The sequence below is a fragment of the Canis lupus genome, chromosome 6 (assembly GCF_011100685.1).
Source record: "Canis lupus familiaris isolate Mischka breed German Shepherd chromosome 6, alternate assembly UU_Cfam_GSD_1.0, whole genome shotgun sequence".
In the NCBI taxonomy this organism is placed as follows: Eukaryota; Metazoa; Chordata; class Mammalia; order Carnivora; family Canidae; genus Canis; species Canis lupus.
Window position 1 is genome coordinate 63,882,138 of NC_049227.1, and position 24,013 is coordinate 63,906,150.

The 24,013-nt window shown below is 34.2% G+C and overlaps 2 protein-coding genes across 5 annotated transcripts in view; one reads left to right on the plus strand and one right to left on the minus strand.

The window, feature by feature from the left end:
- CTBS (chitobiase) overlaps positions 1-3,738 on the plus strand; it is a 36,176-nt gene extending 32,438 nt beyond the window's left edge. Inside the window, exon 7 of the mRNA XM_038541552.1 lies at positions 1,215-3,738. Within this exon, the coding sequence (XP_038397480.1) occupies positions 1,215-1,406 (192 nt within the window). The 3' untranslated portion in view covers positions 1,407-3,738. The remainder of the gene's footprint in view (positions 1-1,214) is intronic.
- The window catches only part of SPATA1 (spermatogenesis associated 1), a 54,667-nt gene that overhangs the window by 5,319 nt on the left and 25,335 nt on the right, over positions 1-24,013 (minus strand). For 3 of the 4 annotated variants that reach the window (XM_038541546.1, XM_038541548.1, XM_038541549.1), the window contains 10 exons: positions 22,336-22,389; positions 22,015-22,243; positions 14,574-14,697; positions 13,777-13,837; positions 8,855-8,966; positions 7,855-7,980; positions 4,833-5,011; positions 2,672-2,770; positions 1,854-1,945; positions 677-746 (listed from right to left, as the gene is read on the minus strand). In XM_038541546.1, the coding sequence (XP_038397474.1) occupies positions 728-746; positions 1,854-1,945; positions 2,672-2,770; positions 4,833-5,011; positions 7,855-7,980; positions 8,855-8,966; positions 13,777-13,837; positions 14,574-14,697; positions 22,015-22,243; positions 22,336-22,389 (1,095 nt within the window). In that variant the 3' untranslated portion in view covers positions 677-727. Of the gene's footprint in view, positions 1-129; positions 191-676; positions 747-1,853; positions 1,946-2,671; positions 2,771-4,832; positions 5,012-7,854; positions 7,981-8,854; positions 8,967-13,776; positions 13,838-14,573; positions 14,698-22,014; positions 22,244-22,335; positions 22,390-24,013 lie in introns of those variants that run through there. The other variant, XM_038541547.1, reaches the window with a different exon arrangement.

Sequence of the window (24,013 nt, forward strand, 5' to 3'; positions counted from 1 at the left end):
AGTTGCTTTTCAATGGTGAATCACAATTAAAAAATTTTAAGAGGGATCCCTGGGTGGCGCAGCGGTTTAGCGCCTGCCTTTGGCCCAGGGCGTGATCCTGGAGACCCGGGATTGAGTCCCACGTCGGGCTCCCGGTGCATGGAGCCTGCTTCTCCCTCTGCCTCTCTCTCTCTCTCTCTCTGTGATGTGACTATCATAAATAAATAAAAATTAAAAAAAAAATGTTAAAAAAAATTTTAAGAATATGAGATATGCTTGTAGTAAATGAATCTACTACACTTAAATATGCCACAGTTTATTCATTTACCAAGAGATAAATGTCCTTTAAAGTAGTCCTCTTAGGAGACTACTCTAGCACATATGGTGCTACCATAAATAAAAATATTACTGGCATCCACTGAGAATTGCCTTTGGAAGTTTCCCAGATATATATAAAAAAAAAATCAGTAAATGATTTGAAATCACAGGTCATTCTATTTTTTTTTTTTCCTTAACCATTTTTGCCTACTTCTGTTTCTTTCATCCAATCTTCTAAGAGAGACTGGTAGTATTAGATAGAGGCAGTTGATGCTGGGGAGGATTTTACAGGCTGAAAGGTGAGCATAAGACTATTTTCCAGTTTTTGGTTCTTAATTCTGTAAGACCTAGAAAAGGAGATATTTCCCCCACCCATTACCTTTTGAATTGGTTGATACATCATACACAAAATCATCTGCTGAGCTCCTAACTAAGCACATTTCCAGGAACTGTAAGGAATATAAAAAAATAATAATAATAAGCTGGTGTTAGAGGACTAGAGCAGTGATCCTCCTTAACTGTGTCTGCATATCAGAATTACCTAGTGGGATGGTAAAACGCAAACATATGTCCTAGTACTAGCCCTAGAAGATTTTGATTAAGTAGGTTTCCTGTGGGTCCTGTGATTTATATTTTTAAAAGCCCCACAAGTGACTCAGATATACATCTTGGTTGATAAGCATCAGATGAGACCAAGGAAGGAATTTTAGGACATGAGAAAAACTTTAGATTATATTAACAAATTCATTTGTGTAATCTTTGCTGCTGTGAAAAGTACCACAATCGTGTCTAGAAAGTATCACATACAGAACCATGGAAGCATAAAGCACTATGTCTAAAATTTCTATTATTTCATTGTATCCTTTTTGAATTACTGGATTTAATATTGTACTCAACAGTTTAATTTATTCTTATAGGATTCTTCCGGCTATTTTCATCAAGTGTGGTATGATAACCCTCAGAGCATTTCTTTAAAGGCAGCATACATACAAAAGCATGGCTTACGAGGCATTGGCATGTGGCACGCAAATTGTCTGGACTATTCTGGAGATGCTCTAGCCAAACAGCAAACTGAAGAAATGTGGAAAGTCTTAAAACCAAAATTGTGACAGATAAACATCTTTTGTCAAACTATAAAAATTTAGAAAAATGATCTGTATAAATAGATCAGTTTCTTGCAGAGATAAAAATGTACACATTTTTGTCATGTCATATTAATATTGCCTTCGTATTTCTAAAATTTCCAAATATAAATTCTTAGAAACTAATCTCTACCATAGCTCTGGATGCAAGTTCAATATCCCTGTATTTCCAGATTGCTTTTAATTAAAATATAATGAACAAACTAAGACTATTTAAAAGTGAAAATTATATAGTACTGTAAAATATGTAATAGACTTAAAAGCTTCAAAAATAACCAAATAGCCACCGTTTTGCTTTTTTCCTGAACACTTTGTAAAACCCACATGAAAAGTGAAAAAATAAAAACTTATATAAAATATTGCACCAAGAACAATGGTTAAATTTTTTAACACATAAGTTTTAAATTAACATACCTAATTGAGATAGATGGTAAGGATGTGTCAATTTTCTTCTGTGCCAGTTCAGCTTTCAATGTACGTAAATCTGAAACTGCTTGTTTCTTCATCTATAAAAAGAATTACCTTTCAAAAATGAACTTTTATCTTACCCTTCTAAAATTGAGAGAAGCCTAATTGAATGCTGCTAGGGGAAAAAAATATAGAACTGCACTATTCAATACAGTAGCTATGTGCCACATGGAGCTATTTAACAAATCATATAAAATTTAATATTTAGTTCCTCAGGCACACAATAAGCTACACTTAATTGTTCAATATCCATACATGGCTTGTGGTTGCTGTATCAGTGTAGATACGGAACATTTCCATCATTGCAGAAAGTTCTAATTGGACATTGCTGGTTCTAGAAATGGGTCAAGTATTCATCAAGTATCCTGTCATAAAGCTATTTCTGATAAGTCAATTTAGAGAATTCATATGATTCCACATACATGAAAATAATCAGAGAGCATGAGCTAATTACTCCAGAATGGGTAAAAAAAAATTGAGCTCAGGGTATTCAGTGGTTTGTCAGACTTATTTACGGATGACTCCATAGTGAAATTCTACTAAATTTTACTGTGGCCTTGTTATAGCATGCACATTTTCACAGGATTTTATTCTTGCATTTTTCTTTTAAACTCTTGCATTTTTCTCACTCATGCTCTTGGGTTGTTAAGGCAATGATTTTAAGACAATCCTTACTATCCTTACACTATTGATACCCAAAATTAAAACACTAAAATAATTTATTTCAAGATAAATGTTATATGATTAGGAGAAATGCAAGTTACCTTAACTTCTATTATGAGTTTCATTTTATCAGTATCCAGTTTTCTTTTAAGTTGGTCAATTGCATGCTGCACTTCAGTGATCTGGATTATAAGGTAATTCTGTGTGAAATACATAAAGAATCCTTATTTAGTACGACATTTATTTTTAATTGCCTCGCAAACTAAGAAGTGATAACAAATACCAAAAAAAATCCCACCCCAAATCATAAGAATAACCTATTGAATAAAATAAACTCATTGCTTTGGAGTAAATTAGTATTGACCTGCTGATTTCTTATGTCTTAGGGACCACATTCTCCTCTGTTCTACTACTACTGTTCTACTATTCATGTTTTATAAAAATAAGTAGGTTATCTGTACAGGTTGCCATTAAATTAGTACCACAAAAGCAAGAACTATTACTATAAAAGGAATATACTAGGTTTAAGATGCTAGCAAGGCTTTTGAAATTGTCATTACACTTTATTAGCTGAATCAGATTAGTATTACTTTAAAAATATTTAGTAATGGAATACTATACTTGATTTAGAAAAGTTTATGAAGTATATGGTCAACAAAAACTATTTAAAATTTTAAGCTGCCTTTGTGAAAAAAATTGTACACTGAAACCTGATAAAACATAAAAAAAATCAACTATCAGCTAAAATGGACAAACCATTACTTGAGCCTATTTGAGTTTTACATTAGCTTTATCTGAATGGTAAGCTTTTAGTCATAGAAACAGAACAAACTGATGGGGGGATGGATAGAGGGAAATAAGTGAAGGTGGTCAAAAGGTACAAACTTGTAGTGAGAAGATAAATAGTTTTAAGGATGTAATGTCTAGTATGATAACTATAATTAACAATACTGTATTATATATTTAAAAGTTGCTTAGAGGATAGACCTTAAAGGTTCTTATCACAAGAAAAATAGTTTGTGAGATGCTGGATGTTTACTTATTGTGCTAATCGTTTCACAATATACACATATATCAAATCATGTTGTACACCTTATACTAAAATGTTATATGTCAATTATATCTCAATAAGACTAAGGAAAAATAAAATAGCAAACTTTTACGATTTCATCATGTCTTCTTTTTTTTTTTTTAAATTTCATCATGTCTAAAGTTAAATCATACTTTTATGGCCTCTGGAATTTATTGTCTATACATGGCAGAGTCACTCAATTAGAAAAAGTAAACTTCCTGGGATGCCTGGGTGGCTCAGTGGTTGTCTGCCTTTGGCTCAGGGCATGATCCTGGGATCAGGGATCAAGTCCCACATCGGACTCCCTACATAGAGCCTGCCTCTCTCTTTCTGTGTTTCTCATGAATAAACAAATCTTTTTTTTTTTTTAATTGTACTTATTCATGAGAAAGAGAGAGAGAGACACAGGCAGAGGGAGAAGCAGGCTCCATGCAGGGAGCCCAACATGGGACTCGATCCCATGTCTCCAGGATCATGCCCCAGGCCGAAGGCGGCGCTAAACCGCTGAGCCACCGGGGCTGCCCATAAATCTTTTTTTTTAACAAGTAAACTTCTTATCTCAAGAAAAAGATTAAAATTTAATATAATTTAGTAAGTTCCTTAGAATATCAATACCTTTAGATTCTGTGGGTGTTATTAACTACTCCCCAGCTAAAGAAAAGGAATGTAGTGCATACGGTTGATCCCCTGCCTTATTTCATCAGGTGTTCATCTCTTTTCCATAGAATCAAAGAAAGTGACCCTATCCACAGGTCCAGAGGTAGATCCCAAGTAGTCTAAGTTGGTGCATAGCACTCCTTGATAACTATTATCAATCCAGGTTAGGCCTGGTTGAACCCCCACCAGGCTAAAGTTTTATAGTCTTGTTTGGGAGGCGCATACCCCTACCAGCCATTGGCAACCCTACTGGTACCATGAGGAAAAGCAGTCTTATAATGAAGCCAACACTAAAAATAATAGGGAAGAACTATCAGAAGCACCTAGTCCCTTAAAGACATCATTAAGCTGCTGATTCTATCTTCTCAGCACCCACTACATGAGATCATAAATTTTCTTATTTAAGCCAGGTTAAGTCAAGTTTTTGTTACCTGTAGTCCAAAACATCCTACATATGATAATACTAACAATGATAAACCATGTTTTGAGTAGAACTTCTCTAAGAGAATGTGAACACAATTAGTAATAAGTACCTTAGAGTCTGTAATGTTTGCCAAATTCTTTGGTCTCATCTTGATCTCCCTGGCTTCAAGTTGCATGAGCAATTTTTTATAGTAAAGTTCCAAATCTTCTTGAAGTTTTCTTAAAACTTCCTCTAATGATGCTGTGATTTTCTTTGTTTCAAAGTATTTTTTCTTCCAACCATCACAGGCTACAAAAAAAGCAAAGACTATATAGTGTAAGTCTGACTCAAGGATTAAACTTTTCAACCTGGAAAGGACCCTAGAGTTAATTCAAACCCTTCTACTCCTCTACTCTTCCTCCCTCATATGTTGAGGAAATTAAAGCAAAGATGAAATGTTTATTAGATAATAAAAGGATCTGCTAAAAAAATTAAAAAATAAATAAAAGGATCTGCTTACAAATATAGTAAAATAGTGATAAACACAGGAACCAAACCAAGTTCTTTAGTCAAGATTTTTCAGAATTACAAATATTACCTATAGAAAAATGTGTACATTTATTTTGATTACTTTTTTCCATCATCTGATTTGACATCATTACTTAAAACAAGAGAAAGGCAAAAAAAATTTTCAGCCCCTAAAATGACTTGTTTTATAAAATAAGCTGATTCTGATTCATCACTTATTAAAATTATACTAGATATATTCCCAAATTTATGTTGGGCAAAATTTCTTAAATCTGAGCCCTTTAGCTGAGAAAATTAAAAATTAAATACTGCCAACTTAGGGAAATCACTTTGACACCAATGAGATTCTAAATACAAACTTAACAGGAACATAAACTGCATGCTATGGTATCAGAATATGCATTGCATTTATTTTTAAAAGATTATCAATGAACTGAAAATCAAATTTTAAATCTATGTCAATCAGGTGATTTGATTAAAATTCTACAATATGGGATTTTAACTCAAGTTTATTTCCCTCATGCCCTATATCCAATCCCTCAGTAAGTTCTATTGGTACTACTGTCAAAATACTTCCAGCACTTGGCACATTCTACTTCTTCAATGCTATGTCCCAGTCAATCCACCATCATGGTTTTTGTTTTTGTTTTTTAAGATTTTATCTTGAGAGAGTGAGTGAGGGCGCACATCTGTGCATGGAAAGGGAGAGAGAGAATCTAAACCAGAGTCCTCGCTGAGTGCAGGGTCTCAGGACCCTGAGATCATGACCCTAAATTATGACCTGAGCTGAAATCGAGAGGCAGACACTTAACCAAATGAGCCATCCAGGTGCCCTCACTATCATCTTTTGAAAGCGCATTATGTTTCTAACTGGTCTCTGCTTCCATTCTTGCTCCTCTAACAGGCTATTACATACAGCAGTCATTCTGATCTTTTAAAAATATTTTTTAAATCATATGAACCTCTAGCTTCAAAATCCTCCAATGGCTTCCCACCTTACTTAGAATAAAATCTAAACTCCTTGAAATGGCCTATCTGTTCCTCCTGAACTTTTTATTTCATTTTCCTCTACATTACTCTGTATTACTTTCTAACGCCACTGGCCTCATTTCAGGTCCTTAATACTCCAAGCTCATTCCCATCTCCAGACCTTGACATTCTTGTGTTCCTTCTGTCTGGATTGTTTATCTTTTTATCTGCCTGCCTCCTTATTCATCACATCTTAATGATATCTTCTCAGTGATGCCTTCCTTGAAAACCCTAGCTAAAGCATCTCTCCTGCCCCATCACCCTTTACTATGTTCTTTTAAACTGACTCCTGAGCTCTAATCAGTAGCTAATATTATCTCATTTGTTTACTGTCTGTCTCCTCCCATTAGGAACAAACTCCTTAAGAGCAGGACCATGTTTATCTTGTTTATTTCTGTATCCTCAGCATTTAAAACAATGTAGGGGATTGAGGCACATAACCTCGATAAATATTTGATGGCTGATACATGCCTTTTATCTCAAAACATTCCTGTTGAAATAGAAAGTGAATGATCATTCTCATTTTATAAATAGAAAAAAGGCGCAAAGAAGAGAAATAACTTGTTTATGTAAAAGACTAATCAGGTATTAGAATCCTGGTCCTGTGATTTCTAGTCTATTATTCGAATTTGTCTGATAAAATTTTTAACAGTACAACAAAGCTGAGTCATTGCCACCATTTCCAGGATAGTATTTAATATTATGAGGTAGAACCTGCAGAAATATCTCCTGACATTCCCTATAACCTTCAGTCAGTTCTAGTACTGAAGCAATTTTGCTGTAAATTGAGGATCCTGATACCAGTTAATTCCATATATACCTTTTATTCATATAATCCTCAAATACAACCCAAAATGCAGTCTTCTTAAATCCTTTAACATCTCTTAAGCCATTATTGTATACTTCCTCCATCCTAGCTCTTTTTTCCATTTATACCAGTCCTAACAACACTTGTCTCATTCTGTTGCAAAATGACCTACTTTTCTAATTTCTTTCATTCATTTACTTCTTTAGCAAAGCAGACAGACATGACAAAATTAAGCATGTAGGGAAGACTAGAATTCAAAGAATGCTTCTATACTAAGTTCTATCTAAGCTGAGATTGAATCACTAGTAGGAAATAGCCAGGTGAACTGGGAAAAGGGAGACTGATGGAAAAGAAAATGTGGATGGCAGAGAGAAAAGCATGTCTGAAGGTCTACAGACATGAGGAGACACACTTCAGATTCTAGCATACTTAACACTTTTCTGGGAAGTCTTTCTTGATCTCTTCCATCTGATTTGGGTGTTATTCCTCTGTACTCCTATGTATACAATTCTGTGATTCCTTTATCATAGCATAATGATAATCAGGATGTATTCATTACTATTTTCTTGATTATCATTTCCCCACTGGACTATATAACCTCTTTGAGGGCAGAGACAAAATTGTGTCTGCCTATTATTATCTCCTCAGCCCCTAGAATGATGGCTAAATTCAGTGGACAAAACTTATTTAGTAAATGAATAAATGAATGAATGTTATAAAAAATGTTTGAACTTAAAAAAAATCTTCTGTAAAGCATATTAATGATAAAAGATATAATAAACTTTACCATGGTATCGCTTCAATTTACTTTGTTCAAATAGCTTTTCAACTTTTTTAATTTGTTCTTCTCTAATTCTTTCCAGGTATCTTCTTTCTTCCTTCACTTGTTTCATTTGTTCAATAATCTTCTCTCCTAAAAGGTAATAATGTATCAATGTCTAAAAGTCAAAATAGTTGGGGGTGTAAACTTAAAAGCATTTTAAATAGTAAATTTTACCCACAAGTCTGTTTTTCTTGCTGTAATATAGCATTTGCCACTTTGGAAAATACTGAGGAGTCATTTCATTTTCTAACAGGGATACATAAGGGGATTTTCATATATGTAAAGAATACAGTAGTCTCTTGTACATTTATATATATATGTGTAGAAATTAGGTAAGGTTAAAGTAGTTATGCTTCTTGGTTTAATTCTTTTGGTATATTTATCTTGGACCTAGAGTTATTGCCCTTACATGAAAAGTGTACACACACACACACACACACACACACACACACACACAAAGATTTTTATTTACTTTCAAGAGAGAGTGTGTTTGCTTGTGTGAACAGGATGAGGGGGAGAGAGGGAGAGAATCTCAGGCAGACTCTGCATTGAGCAAGAGCCCAATGTGGGGCTCCATCTCACACCCCTGAGATCATGACCTGAGCCGAAATCAAGAGCTGGATGCTTACCAGACTGAGCCACCCAGGCACTCCCCCAAAATGTATTTTAAAAGCACTATTAATGATTAAACATGCAGTAATTAACATATAATTCATGTACTTTAAAATAATGTAACATCTTTGTGGTAAAATATACATAGTAAAATTTAGTTTTAACTACTTTTAAATGTACAGTTCAGTGGCACTATATACATTTACAATGTTTTGCAACCATCACCACCATCTATCTCTAGAACTTTTTATTTTCCCAGATTGAAACTCTGTACACATTAGACAATGACTGCCCATTAATATTTAACTTTACCTCACAGAATCATGTGTACTTATAGTGTCATCATACTTACTTTCAATCTGTAATGAAGAGATATCAGTTATCCCTGGAGAAAGAGCAGGTTGACCAGGAAGTGAAGGAAAATCAATAAGATCTGGTAGGATGATGCATTCTTTTTTACCTATCTGTAAGCAAATATGAAAATGAGTAAGATCTAGTAGGATGACACATTACTTTTCACCTATTTGTGAGTATTTGATAAATCACAATATCAGTGCCTTTTTTTTTTTTTTTTTTTGCTTATATGGTGGCAAACTCCCAAATCTGTATTTATAACCTTATATTCTCTCCTGTGCTCCAGCTTCTCTATTCCACTATTCCCTGGACATTATACATAGGCACTTCAAACTTAAAATTGAGAGGAGAAAAAAAAGAATCCACGAGTCCTTCCTAAACATGATTTCCTTCCAAGATTTATCTTAGTTACTTGTTAAAACTTTTAAAATTTTCTAAGATGACTACTGATTTTTTTTTATCTTGGGTCAATTTTGATAATTTGTATCTGCTTAGAAAATTAGAATATTTATTATTTTCAAATTAGCATATATTTTATTCTCATATATTTTACCTGCTCTGTCTTCATGTTTGTATCGCCTTCATCTTTCCTAACTTTTGTGTTACTACCCTTTTATGATAAACTACCTTAAGCCTTACCAATGTTGATGTTTCTCCCACTACCACTTCATAGATCTTGAGTTGTTTTCTTTTCTTTTTTTTTTTTAAAGATTTTATTTATTTATTCATGATAGTCAGAGAGAGAGAGAGAGAGAGAGATAGAGAGACAGGCAGAGGGAGAAGCAGGCTCCACGCAGTGCGACGTGGGATTCGGTCCTGAGTCTCCAGGATCGCGCCCTGAGCCAAAGGCAGGCGCTAAACTGCTGCGCCACCCAGAGATCCTCTCTTGAGTTGTTTTCAATTCTGCTAGGTTTTTCATTTCTGTAACTTCTTAGTGTCTCCTTCTATCTTCATTAAGCCTTTACTGCTAATTTGTTTTATGGTTCTTTTTCTAATTTTTAATGTTACAATATTAACTTATAAGTTCAGGTTCCTACAGGATAATGGGCAACCACCTAAGTTTCTATCTCTCCATTTATCCTCCCAATTACTATAAAAGGGAAACAAATAAAATTACCCATAATTTATATCTATAGCATAACTAGGATACAGAATCCTTTAATTTACACATACTTTAATTTACATATTAGTGGGGAAGTAAACATCCTAGGCCATCAGAGTGTGCTCTGGAGCCCGCCTCCAAACAGATGTGGGCTGTGATTTAGAGACTGCTATACAAAGATAACACAATAAACATCAATCACAATTTAGTCTAGAAGAAGGCTCCACATGCATAGAAGAAATACTGAGAGTAAGGATAAGATCTTGTAGTCAGAGCACTTTTGATGAGGTGGCCAAAAGAGAAAGATTATAAAATGCAGGGAGCCAGAGGTGGTAATGATGGGAAACAGCTTCTAGGAGAGATAAAAAATACTATGGAAGAGATATTTGCTTGGGGCAAATAGAAAAGAAGGTGGTAAGAGAAAGAAGAAAGTGGTCAAGATAATAGCTCTGCCAAATTAAATTAGTAGAAGAGAATTCAAAGGAAACAGACACTAAAGACCCCATTTATTTAAAAATAAATAAATAGCTGCATTTCACTATATCAACAGATGAGGGAGCTCCTGATCTAAGAAGCAAAAGAAACCAGCAACCACCACTCCCTGTTCCTTTATAAGAACACCTGTTACTACTTATATGAAAAAAATCCAAAACAAAGAAACATGAACAATATCAATAAAATGATCTAGCATCCACACAAATTTACTTTTTAAAACCCTCAAAACTAAGAACTAAAACAAAATAAAACAGGCAGCCATGAGGCAGAGAAAAATTTAACAATTACTTCCAGTATAGGTTAAATATAATTAAGCAAACATTTGCAGATACCAACAAACACAATAAATCAGTAATTTTAAAACTCAGAATAAAATAGGAAAAATAACAGGAAGACGTGAAATGAAAGTTGGCTAAACTGAAGAAAGGAAGAAAAAACAACATTTTCTCAGAAATGAACAGATTAGCAAACATCCAAGAAGGAAATATGGTCAAAAAATGGATAGTGGAGAATACAAATAAAAGAAGCAAAGAAAATGAAACACAATAGTATTTATTATATCTATTGTATAACATTACTTAGAAAAAATAAGATATGTAAAAGCTAAAGAAGAAAAAAAGAAAATAGAATGGATTTGCTATCTAAATTGTTTTCTGAAATTATCATTTTGGTAAATATTCCTGAAATAAAGAAGTCCCGATTTTCACACTTCAAGGATTCACTTTGTACCCAGGAAAACCTGACCTAGAGTTCTCAACTGAGATACAACTTGGTAAAACTAGTACACATTTAAGGAATCCTCTGGCCTTCTGGACAAATGCACTTGAGCTACTTTACAAAAAAAAAAAAACAAAAAAAAAACAGGCGTCACACTTACTAGTAACATGTCAAACAAGATACCAGTAGAGCAACATTTCAAAGAAACCAAAGGGTAAAAAGATGTAAGCCAAGGATGTGATATCCAATCAAGCAATCCTTCAGGTATCAAAACTCTACAGCAAGGATTAAAAAATTTTCTAAAGGGCCAGAGAGTAAATAATTTAGGCTTTGCAGGCCACATATGGTCTCTGTCACGATTCTTCTTTTTTTTCAATTCCTTAAAAATGTAGAAAACACTCTTAGGTCCAAGACCTCACAAAACTGTAAGCCCTAGTTTGCTTAACTTTGCTCTAGACAAAATATTGTATTGAGTATTGTAGCTAGGTGCTTTTTTAAATTGAGCTTAATCCAACCAAGAGATGATTGAAAAATCTTCTGCAAAAGAACTGGCAGTAGGTGTTGAACATATTTAATTACAGATCGAGACTAAAACAAAGGTGAGGGGGTAAGACTAGAAGTATGGTATAAGAATGTTATATTCTTTGACACAGTAGAAATAACACAACTAAAAATACATGAGAGGAGAAAGATTGTTTTGATGGCCATGAATATAACAGGTAGGAGTCATGATAATTTTAGAGGTAACAAAAGAGGAAGCATAAATTTTTAAAAAAGGAAAAAGGGAGACTAAGAATACTAGCACACATGTATTAATATAAAGGTAAATGCTAGAGCAAAAATACAACCTTCCTAAAAATGAGGAGGGGAGGGGGAAGTACAAATAAACCACAGAAACTATAATATAAAATAAAATGACAAATCTCAAGTCAAACACATCAGTCCTATCAGTAATATAAGTTGACATAACTCACCTACTAAATGAAAAGTATTTCAGACTGCTTCACAAGGCAAAACCCAACTCTATCTAGGCTGTACATAAAAGACATATCTAAAACAAAGCAATTCAGAAAGGCTGGAAAAAAGGTGGGAAAGGAAGATGAGGGTACACTAAATAAATATATAAAAAAAGAAAGGTTAGTATCTTGATATGCAATTAAAAGGAGAATGGCCAAAAAAAAAAGTATTAAATGAGTAAAAAATGTACAAAAGTGATTCTAGTATTCACATAAGAACAACTTTGTGCCAAGTAACACATATAAATCTAAATCAGAACCACAAGGGATGTAAGGATAGACAGTAACACACAAATAATAGGAAATTCTAATATACCATTATTAATCTAAGACACAGCAAGAGAATGTGGGGAAAAAATAAAGATATGGAATACCTAAGGCATGTCTATAGTCTACCCATCCAGCAAGGTAGACTATAGACAAGGCATAAAGTAGGGGAAGATACCTGCAACATACATAAGCATCAAAGAAACATCTCTAGAGTATTTAAAAAACTTATGTCAATCAAAAGCATATAGCAAACAACCCAGAAGAAACCGTTGAAAAGGTACTTTCAAAAAGTTACCAAAATGAAAAAAAAAAAAAAAGTTACCAAAATGGAGTGCATAAAAATATTAAAACATCGTTAAATTTATGGATAATCTGGTAAATTATTCAAATCACTGATAGCATTAAGCATCTTACTAGACTGACAAAAATCTTAAAGCATGAAGATAGCATATTTTATTAATATTCAGCAACAACAGATCAATTATTTGCTGAAGATGGTGTGCCTTTTGCTCTAAAATGCAAGGACTCTGAGCTGTGATTCTCCTACCAAAGCTGATCTCAGACTCCATTCAGCCTCCCAATCTACTACACATGAGGCAGCACTACATGAGTTGGATGTTAAAACACAAATGGCAACACTGCTTGCAATGCCTCTCAGATCGGCTTTTGAACATTCTCTTGCTTTGGGCCCAAAGTTGGCACTCTTAGATTACTTGATTAAATAAATAAATAAATAAACAAACAAACAAACAAACAGACTATTTTAGTACATGTGCTGCTGAAGCAAGTACAAAAAAAAAAAAAAAAAAAAAGGACTAAAGGAGCATATCCAAATGCAGCAATCTTACTCCAAATTCCAAAGAGGTCATGAAATGAATCATTCTCAGTGATAACTGGGGCAAGATATACAAACCTGGCTTTCATTTTAAAAGGGATACCTCAACATGTCCCACCCATACCATGGAACACCCAAAAATTTCACTGAATTGGTAGGCTCCTGAATTTTCTTGAGGCTTATCTCCCATCCTCTAACCTCTAAGGTTCAAAAACTTAAAACATTTTAAGCTGCAGTTTTGTTCCAATTTCAGTATGAATATTGTTGCAACACTGTATTTAAACAAAAAATTTGGGACCCCGGGTGGCTCAGTGGTTGAATGCCTTCAGCTCAGGACGTGATTCCTGGTCCAGGAATCAAGTCCTGCATTAGGGAGCCTGCGAGGAGCCTGCTTCTCCTCTGTCTCTCTCTCTTTCATGAATAAATAAATAAAATCTTAAAAAAAAAAAAAAAAAGCTCAAAAAACAAAAAACTTAAAATCATACCTGATTGTCCTCTGTTCTAATGAGATTAACTCTATCATCTTCATTTTTCCAAAGAAATGGACTTAGAGGGAATGACATATTTGAAAGTCATATTAAAAAAATGATTATGCATATTAGCTTTTCACATTTTATATATCTTATTTGACATTCTATAAACATAGATTTTACATTAAAACCTTAAAAAGCCTGAGACCATTAGCATATTATCTTTCAAACTCATTAATGATCAATATAAGCTACATTTAATATGAGTAATAAAATCATTTTATATTACACCTAAATTCAAATCCCATTACAATGTCTATAGCAAAGTAAAATAAAAATTTTGGAAATATATTTATAGTTCTTTTGCGAATGATTGTTTATAAAATCCCTCATCTATATTTCAAAAGACTATATGCAAAACTGTTGTCTAAGTACTATAATTTTGAATGAAATGATTCCATATGAAATTCAAGCATACTGGCTAGTTTATCCATAACCAAGAATATAAGTGAGGCAGAAAAGTTAATTGTAAGAAAGGCAAAGACAAATTTTTCTGTCATTAGGCTGCCTCTGATGACAAAAGAAGTACAGAAATAAATTTAGGTGATAAATTATTCATTATATTGGAGAGGAATGAAAATTCCATATATAATAACGGGAGATTAGAGTCAAGGCAATTTTAATCAAAAATATCATTAATTTTACTCATATGTTTGTTCTAATTAGAAATCCTTTTAACAGTACCCTGGATACCTCACTCTTTCTTGTAGTTTAGACTAATGATATGTATAATCAACATCTATTCTAATTACCTTTTTTTGTTGCTAAAATAATCACTACTGGATTCTTCCAATGGTCCTGGAATTTCAGAATTTCCAGTATGAGTTTTTCCAGTCTGTTTTTCTTTTGGAGTAACTTTTCCCCCAGCCGATGTTCCTGTTCATCCATGGCAAATAAAGTTCATAATAAATACATAAATAGTAAAATAAAACTTTGTACAAGTATGTATATATATGTACCTACTGTAATCTTGTCCTGTGTTTCAGAAGCTCTATAAACTCTACTATGCATGATATAACGCAACACTTTCCAAAGTGAATTTCAAGAAGTGCTTTATGTGAAGAATTCTTTGGTCAATTCAGTTTGGGAAAAAACGAATTAGGGAATCCTACCAGGAAGACAACCATACAGACACACATACACACACACCTGCAGGATTTCTGTTTATTATTATTATTATTATTATTAATTCATAAGAGACAGAGAGAGAGAGAGAGGGGCAGAGACACAGGCAGAGGGAGGAACAGGCTCCATGCAGGGAGCCTGATGCGGGACTGAAGGCAGCACTAAACTGCTGAGCCACTGGGACTGCCCAGATTTCAGTTTTTATGTAAAATGTGAATCTCCAAGATGGGGGGTAAGTTGGGTTTTACTCAAACGTCATTGTCTTCAGAAAGCTTTTGCCTTTGAAAGGCATATTTGAAATTGTACTGAGGAAACTTGTCTGGAAAATGCTGGTACACATACAGAGCATATAATATCATGTTATCTCACATACATTTCTACTTATAAAATCTCCCTTCAGGGACACTGGATGGCTCAATGGTTGAGCGTCTGCCTTTGGCTCAGGTCATGATCCCGGGGTCCCTGCATCAGGCTCCCCACAGGATCCTGCTTCTTTCTCTGCCTATGTCTCTGCTTCTCTGTCTCTCATGAATAAATAAAATCTTAAAATAAAATGTCCCTTCACTTTAACAAAATTACCCCATATAGGAAAACTATATGATGTCTTTAAAATGTTAACATTAATGTTCTATATGATCTATATGAACAAAAGATCCATGAACCTGGCAGTGTTAATGCAGATATTTTTCCCTTGGATAAATCACATTTTTTAATTTAGAAAAACAATTATTGAGTCATGTTAGTAATTGAAAAATAATTTACAAAGGCTGCCACAAAATTTTGCAACTTCAAGCCCATACTTATTTAATTTTTGTCTAGCTGCTACATTTTCTAGCTGGTGCATTTGAAATAGTCTTTCAAGAACAATAAATAGAGATTTTCTAAGGGATATATTTGATGCAAAATGAACAAACCCCAGATATATCAGCTGTTTAAAAGGTAATAATAAAATACCACCCCCTACCCATCCACCCAAAGAAAGAAATAACAATGCAAAATTCAGCAGATTCTGAGTAATTCTAATAGGGATATATGGCACATGTACCCCATTCCTAGTAACAGTTTAGAGCATGATGACTGCATCATTCAATACCTATGCAATTTAATAGCATAAAGAAAGCAGGTCTATACACTTTTGAAAAAAGTTCAGTATGACTCTAGCAGTATTGTGAATAAAGCATGGGCTTTAGTCAAACACACAGGAGTTTAAATCCTGGCACTGTCAAGCAGGTGTTATTTCTCTAACCTGCTTATCTCTAAGATGGCAGAGTACAGATAAAGCACCCAGAACAGTACCCAATCCTCAGGAGTCTCTTGACTTCAAGTTCTGATTTCTGTTCCACTGCATTTCACTGTTCAGGTCTTTATTACTTCAGTCAATTATCCATAATGCAGCCTAAGTTGTTCTTCCAGAATTGAAGTACAATCATATTACTCCCGATAAAATAAAGCAGGAAAAAATATTCAGTGGAAAAAAAACCAGTCTCTTCAACAAATGGTATTGGGAAAACTGGACAGCAACACGCAGAAGAATGAAACTGGACCACTTTCTTACACCATACATAATAATAAATCCAAAATGGATGAAAGACCTAAATGTGGGACAGGAAACCATCAAAATCCTAGAGAACACAAGCAGCAACTTCTCTGATGTCATCCATAGCAACTTCTTACTAGATATGTCTCTGGAGGCAAGGGAAAAGCAAAAATGAACTACTGGGACTTCATCAAGATAAAAAAACTTCAGCACAGTGAAGGAAACAATCAACAAAACTAACAGGCAACCTTTGGAATGGAAGAAGATATTTGCAAATGACATGATCTGATAAAGGGTTAGTATCCAAAATGTATAAAGAACTTATCAAACTCAATACCCAAAGAAGAAATAATCCAGTTGAGCAATGGGCAGAAGACATGAATAGACACTTTTCCAAAGTGACACCTCTCAGAATGGCTAAAATCAACAACACAGGAAATAAATGTTAGCAAGGATGTGGAGAAAGGGGAACCCTCTTACACTGTTGGTAGGAATGCAAACTGGTGCAGCCACTCTGGAAGACAGTACAGAGGTTCCTCAAAAAGTTAAAAATAGAACTACCCTATGATCCAGAAATTGTACTAGTAGGAATTGATTTAGAGGATACAAAAATACTGGTTCGAAGGAACACGTGCACCCTGATGGTTATAGCAGCATTATCGACAATAGCCAAACTATAGGAAGAACCCAAATGTCCATTGACTGATGAATGGATAAAGAAGCTGTGGGGCGTGTGTGTGTGTGCGTGTGTGTGCATGTACACTGGAATATTACTTAGCCATGAAAAAGAATGAAATCTTGCCATTTGCAACAATGTGAATGGAGCTGGAGTGTATTATGCTAGGTGAAACAAGTCAGTCAGAGAAAGACAAATACCCTATGATTTCACTCATATGTGGAATTTAAGAAATGAAAAAAAAAAAAGAAATGAAACAGATGATAATGGGGGGGGGGGAGCAAACAAACCATAGAACAGACTTAGCTATAGAGGACAAACTGAGAGTTACAGGAGGGGAGCTGGTAGGGGGATGGGTTACATGGTGATGGGTATTTTTTTTTAAGATTTATTTATTCATGCGAGACACACACACACAGAGGCAGAGACATAGGCAGAGGGAGAAGCAGGGTCCCTGTGGGGAGCCCGATGTGGGACTTGATCCCAGGACCCCAGGATCATGACCTGAGCCGAAGACAGATGCTCAACCACTGAGCCACCCAGGGGTCCCAAATGGTGATGGGTATTGAGAAGACCCCTTGTGATGAGCACTGGGTATTATATATAAATGATAAGCCACTAAATTCTACTCCTGAGAGTAATATTGCACTGCATGTTAGCTAACTGGAATTTAAATAAAAACTTGGAAGAAACAAACACAAGCTCAAATGGCTTCCCACTGCCTAAAACTTCTTTAGTTTTGGAACCAAGGCTCTTCAAGTTCAAGTCCCTACCTATCTCTCCAGTTGTACTTTATGGTATTTCATCCTCCCTTTCTACCCCCAAACTATAGTAGTAGTAGTAGTAGTAGTAGTAGTAGTAGTAGTAGTAGTAACTAATAATAACTAAAAGTTACTGAATCAACTACCACATTAAGCAAATCCTGAAAGCTCCATTCATATCATGATCTAAGTAAAGGAAGCCTTCTGGAATTTGGCAGTGAACAATCTGCATGGCCAAATATTTGCAACCCTGGGTTTAAAGTCAGAGTACAAAGGGTTGTCTATGCCATCTTAAAGAACTAGGCTTTAACTAGTAATCAGTGAGTTTTCAAAGATTTTCAAGCAGGGAGATAAATAATCCAGCCTGTAACAAGAAGAATAATGCTGACTACACTCTGGAGAATATACTGGAAAGCAGATTATAAGCAAGGAGGCTACAAGATGTTTTTCAAGGTTCCTTTACTCTAAGAATCTATTATTTTACAGTGAGGAATATTTCAAAACTCAACGTCTGAACAATTGGAGGAATGATGAAACCATAGAAGTCAAGAAAGTATACTAGTTTGGGGCAACAATGGAGTCAAGTATTAAACACGTTAAAGTTGAGGCATAAAAATGTATGGATGTGTTGCATGGACCCATGGTAAGGAACAGATGATAACTAATAAGAGGGAATACCCATTTTGATATGGAAATGGGTAAAGCATTATTCTTTTTCTCCTTCATTAAAGGATTTGTAAAACATACTATGCAATTACCAGCTATATTTGATAATATAATGTTAGACCTCAGATATCTTGCATTCTCATGTACCACAAAAGAGTAATTTGGCATTTTTAAGAAATTGCACAATAATCGACAAATGGGAAGAGTACATATGGAAAAGAAATTAAGGAACTTTATCTCATATAACATATAAAAATTAGTTCCTGGATACGTTGATAAACTATGTTGGAAAAGCAAACCATAAAATGTTTGAAAGATAATACATGATCTCAGGGTAGAAAAGGAATTTTTTAAAAAGACAAATAACACTACCCATAAATGAAAATGCCAAATAAATTTGATTATATTAAAATTTAAGAACTGCAGTTCCATTTCTGCATAGGATTATAAAAAGATGAAACTAGTGCTCCCACTTGAATAAAGAGAAAAAGGTAAATAAACTATAAAATAATAACTTTTCTTGAACTCATCAGAGAATTATAGTTGCAAGGTACTGATTTCCAGTTCCCTCCTAGGTGAAAACTAATTGTTTCATCCTTGGCTGAGCACAGGAGGAAGGGGTACTACTATTACAATAAGAAGACAGCTAATATCTTAAGGAATTCTAAAGGGCAATGTAGGCTATCAGTATAGTTTGGAATCTCTGGGATCCTCAGACACAAACAGAAGTCAATACTTAATAGCAAGCTCCTTTCTATGTGCCTATATCATACTTATAGGAAAGACTGGAGGTAGAGGAGACCTGAAAGAGCCATCAGTGATTGGCACAGAGGTATGAAACCCCATCCTTCTCAACACTATTCTTTCACACAAAGCGAAAGTCTTAAGCCCCTGGGGGAAGAAACAGGAAACTCCCCTATCTTAGAACCCATGCAAAAACCTACTGGCCCTTGAAAAGGCATAGAGGCAAAACAAAACAAAACAAAAAACTGCTCTAAAAGGAAGAGCAGGTGACTCTCCTCCCAACAATATTACCTTTGAAAAGTTTATCACTAGAGAAGCGGTAGGAAACCCTCTCATCATCAGGCATAGGTAAAGCCTAAAGAAAGGGTAGAAGTGAAAGCTGTAAGGATCATCTTGGGCCCAGGATCATGCACTGATACAAAGCATTGTTTTACTACCACTGGGGAGGGAGGGGGGAAGCTCTCCTAAATATAAAAAGTCACTTTCCCCCTACTTTTAATTTCTTTAAAAGATAACTGACATTATAAAGTAAATATGTACTGTGGAGTTATACTCAGAAGGAAAATGTATGACAACAGCACCACTGCTATATGGTTCTTATCTTATATATGGAGTTGTATACTATTTGAAAGTAGACTTCAAATTTAAAGGTGTATAATGTGTAGCTTAGAGCAAGACTCAGTAAGCTTTTTCTTAAAGGGCTAGATACTAAATATCTCAGGCTCATGGACCATTTGGTCTTTGTCACAACTACTCAAGTCTATCATTATAGTATAAAGATAGTCATTGAAAATATGTAAATTAATGGTATGGCTGTCTTCCAATAAAAGTTATTTATTTTAAAAAGCCATAGAGGGCATGGATTAAAATAAAATACAATAGGGGTGCCTGGATACCTCAGTCAGTGGGGCAAGCAACTCTTGATCTTGGGGTGTGAGTTCGAGCTCCATATTGGGTGTAGAAATTACTTAAAAAAAGATTTTTAAAAAGTATAAATATAGGTATTTGATGACCTCTACCCTATAGCAACCACTGAAGGTTTTCTAAAATAAGAAATAGTGAGCTAATAGTAGAGATAAAAGTGGATCATAAAAAACTTTTCAATCCAGGAAAAGGCAAGAAAATGGAGAAACTAAGAAGACAGAAGAGACAAAAAAAACAAATAGCAAGGTGGTAGATTTAAAACCAACCACATCAATAATTACATCGAATGTAAATGGTCTAAATACTCCTAGTAAAAGGCACAGATTGTCAAACGGCTAAAAAGTAAGACCTAAATATATGCTGTCTACAAGAAACCCACTTTGGATATTCAGTAATAGATAAAGGCATGGAGAAAGATATACCTTGTAAACACTAATCAAAAGAAAGCTCAAGTGACTATACTAATACCAGGCTCACTAAACTTTAAAATAAAGACTACTACCAGAAATAATGAGAAACATAATCACATTGGGAGCAATTCATCAAGAAGACATAATAATCCTAAATGTGCATGCATTTAATAACAGCTTCAAAATACATAAAGCAAAACTGACAAAGTGTTGAAGATGTCAACACAATCCTTGTAATTGTTAGGACATGTTGACAAAATTTAAGAACTTCTTTCATCAAAATAATCATAAAGATAATAAAAAGACAAGCCATAAACCAAAATCTCACTGAGCATCTCACTGACATCAAATAAAACAGGTAGATCTCATCCACATGTCTCATTAGAAATAGTAAAACACCTCAGAAAGGTAAACACTAAACGCATCTAAAAATAAAGAAGGAGCTAAGTTTGAATTATCACTGGATATAGCATAAACTTAGAATGTAAGAACAGCTATAATTGAAGGTGGAGAAAAATGCAATTGGTTGAAAACATGTATATTTTGCAGTCGTAATTGATATTATTAGTTGGAGTTATTTTTGCTTTCCCATCACACATTTATTTTCTTACGCAATATTTTTTCAGGAGGTTCTTAGAATATAGCTCCAGCTTTATTTGTATGTTTAGTTTTATTTAATTATCTATCACTTTTTAAGAACTGAACTATCAGTACACTGATAAATATAATCATATAAATTATGATTCTTTGAAATACAAATGTCTACCAGCATTACAGTTGTTTTGATTTGGTTTGCTACTTATCTTTGTGGCTAAGATTCTTCTCGCTTATAATAATACCAATGTTCGATGCAGTAATCATTTCCTTTCTTTTTTAACCTTAACTTTATCTGAAACTATTATAAAAGAAGGTAGTAGAGCTTATTTAAGTATATTTAAGTATTTTGTTATTTTTTTTATTTTTTTTAATTTTTTTATTTATTTATGATAGTCATACAGAGAGAGAGAAAGAGAGAGAGAGGCAGAGACAGAGGCAGAGGGAGAAGCAGGCTCCATGCACAGGGAGCCCGACGTGGGATTCGATCCCGGGTCTCCAGGATCGTGCTCTGGGCCAAAGGCAGGCGCCAAACCGCTGCGCCACCCAGGGATCCCCAAGTATTTTGTTTTTTAACATAGTACTTAAATTCTTTCCTTTCTCTCACTTGATGAAACTATTTTTAAAAAATGGAATTGAGCTTTCCTTTTATACTGCCACATTTGTAAGGCCAGATTTGCCAGAATTTGCTCAGGGGCCTGACTACTAAAATGTACTATAATAACCTCTTTGTTTTTCCCATCCAGTTGAAATCACCTTCTTCCTGATTCTTGTTAAGAAGCTCTTTCAAAGTGTTTACTAAAAAACTGGGATCTGTTCCAGGTTCTTCCTTCAACAGAGTTACACTAAGTGGTCTGTGGATTATTCCATCAGCCTTAGCAACACCATTATTAGTCTGCCGCCCATCTAAAGAGACAGTTGATGCTGAATAAATATTTCCTAAATGATCCATTATAGGAAGCAAATATAATTCTGGTTGAAGAGCCTAAAACATATAGGAAATTTAAAAAATTAGTTTGTAATTTAAAATACAGTAAGTTAAAAATTAACATAAGTTTAAAACATCACATTACATACATATGGAGGAGCAAATGATTTGAGTTTCAGTTCCGATTCTTGTTTTGCCTTCACCTAGAATAAATGACAAAAAAATAAAGATTTTTTATGTTTTCAATTATTTTTATTCCTTTTTTGTAGAAGGCACATAGCTGTGACATAAAAATCAAATCTAAAGCTGATAATTAAGGCTAGAGTCTAGAAACTTAAAATATAATCCTATTTCTACTCACTGTACAAAACGTAAAAGAGATTCCATGTCATTTGGTAGTAATAATTATGGCTATCACTTGCATGGACTCACTATATGCCAAGCACTATTCTAAGTGCTTTACATATATTAGCTTAGTTAATCTCCACAATTCTATGTGAAAGGCACATATATAGTTCACAGACAAAAGGATTGAGGAAAGAAATTAAATAACTTGCCTATAATTTTATAACTAGGCATATTCCAAATTGGGATTCAAAATCAGATAATCTGGTTCCAGAGTCCAATGTTATAAACTCTATTTCCTAAATATACAACCCAAAGAGTTCATTTCTTATTCATCCGTCCATCCATCTATCCTTTCAACAAATACTGAGGGCATACTATGAGTCAGGCAGTATTCTATATGGTGGGAGATACAATGGTAAACAAGGCAAAGTCCTTGCTTTATGTAGCTTATTCCTACTTAGGAGAACAGAGGTTAAATAAACATGATTTAGGATAGTGATATGTGATTTACGAAAACAAAAAAGTGACATAATAGAGATTAGTGTAAGAGAAAGAATATCTAAAAACTAGGTAGTCAGAGAAGGCCCTTTTAAAAAGATAAAAATTGAACCTGAGATCTAAAAGAAAAAGCAAGCTATTTGAAATCATGGGGAAGTAATTTTCGCAAGTGTAAAGAACATAAATCAGAAAGGAGTTTGCTGTATTTGAGGGACCAAAGATTTTTGTGTTTCAAATGGAGAACCAAGGAGAAAAATAGTGGTAGAGGAAATGTGAGAAGGAGCCTATTTGTTAGGTCCTCCATATCTCTGACCTAACCATTGCAAAAGTTAAAATCCTTGCCTCTAGTCTCTTAAGACCCTCATCATGTCATCTTTTACTCAAAAAACGTCAATGCTTCAGAAACAATACTCATTAATCTGGCATTCAAGACCTCCAACAAATGATTTTACAATTTGTTCTCTACTATTCCTTTTCAGACCATGTTACAGTAAAAAAGGAACCATCTACTTTTTCTACAAAACAGCTGTCTGTTTTTCTACTTCTGTGCTCATTCTATATGCTCAGAAAGCTTTCCCACCCACATCTTTGCAAGATCAAATATTTATCTTTCAAGATCCAAACTGAGTATCATTTTTTCTTCAAAGTTCTCTACCTCTCCTCTTCTTCTGCTGAAAGTAATCTTTCTTCTTCTGAATGTACAAAATATGCTATTTTAATTATTTATGTATTTTCTCTTCAACACTACAGTGAATATTCTTTAAGGGCAGAATCGATTTCCAATTCTTTTTTCTCAATTTTTTTAAGATTGATTTATTTGTTTGTTTGTTTATTTATTTATTTATGATAGACATAGAGAGAGAGACAGGCAGAGACACAGGAGGAGCACTACAGTGAATATTCTTTAAGGGCAGAATCGATTTCCAATTCTTTTTTCTCATTTTTTTTAAAGATTTATTTATTTGTTTGTGTTTGTTTGTT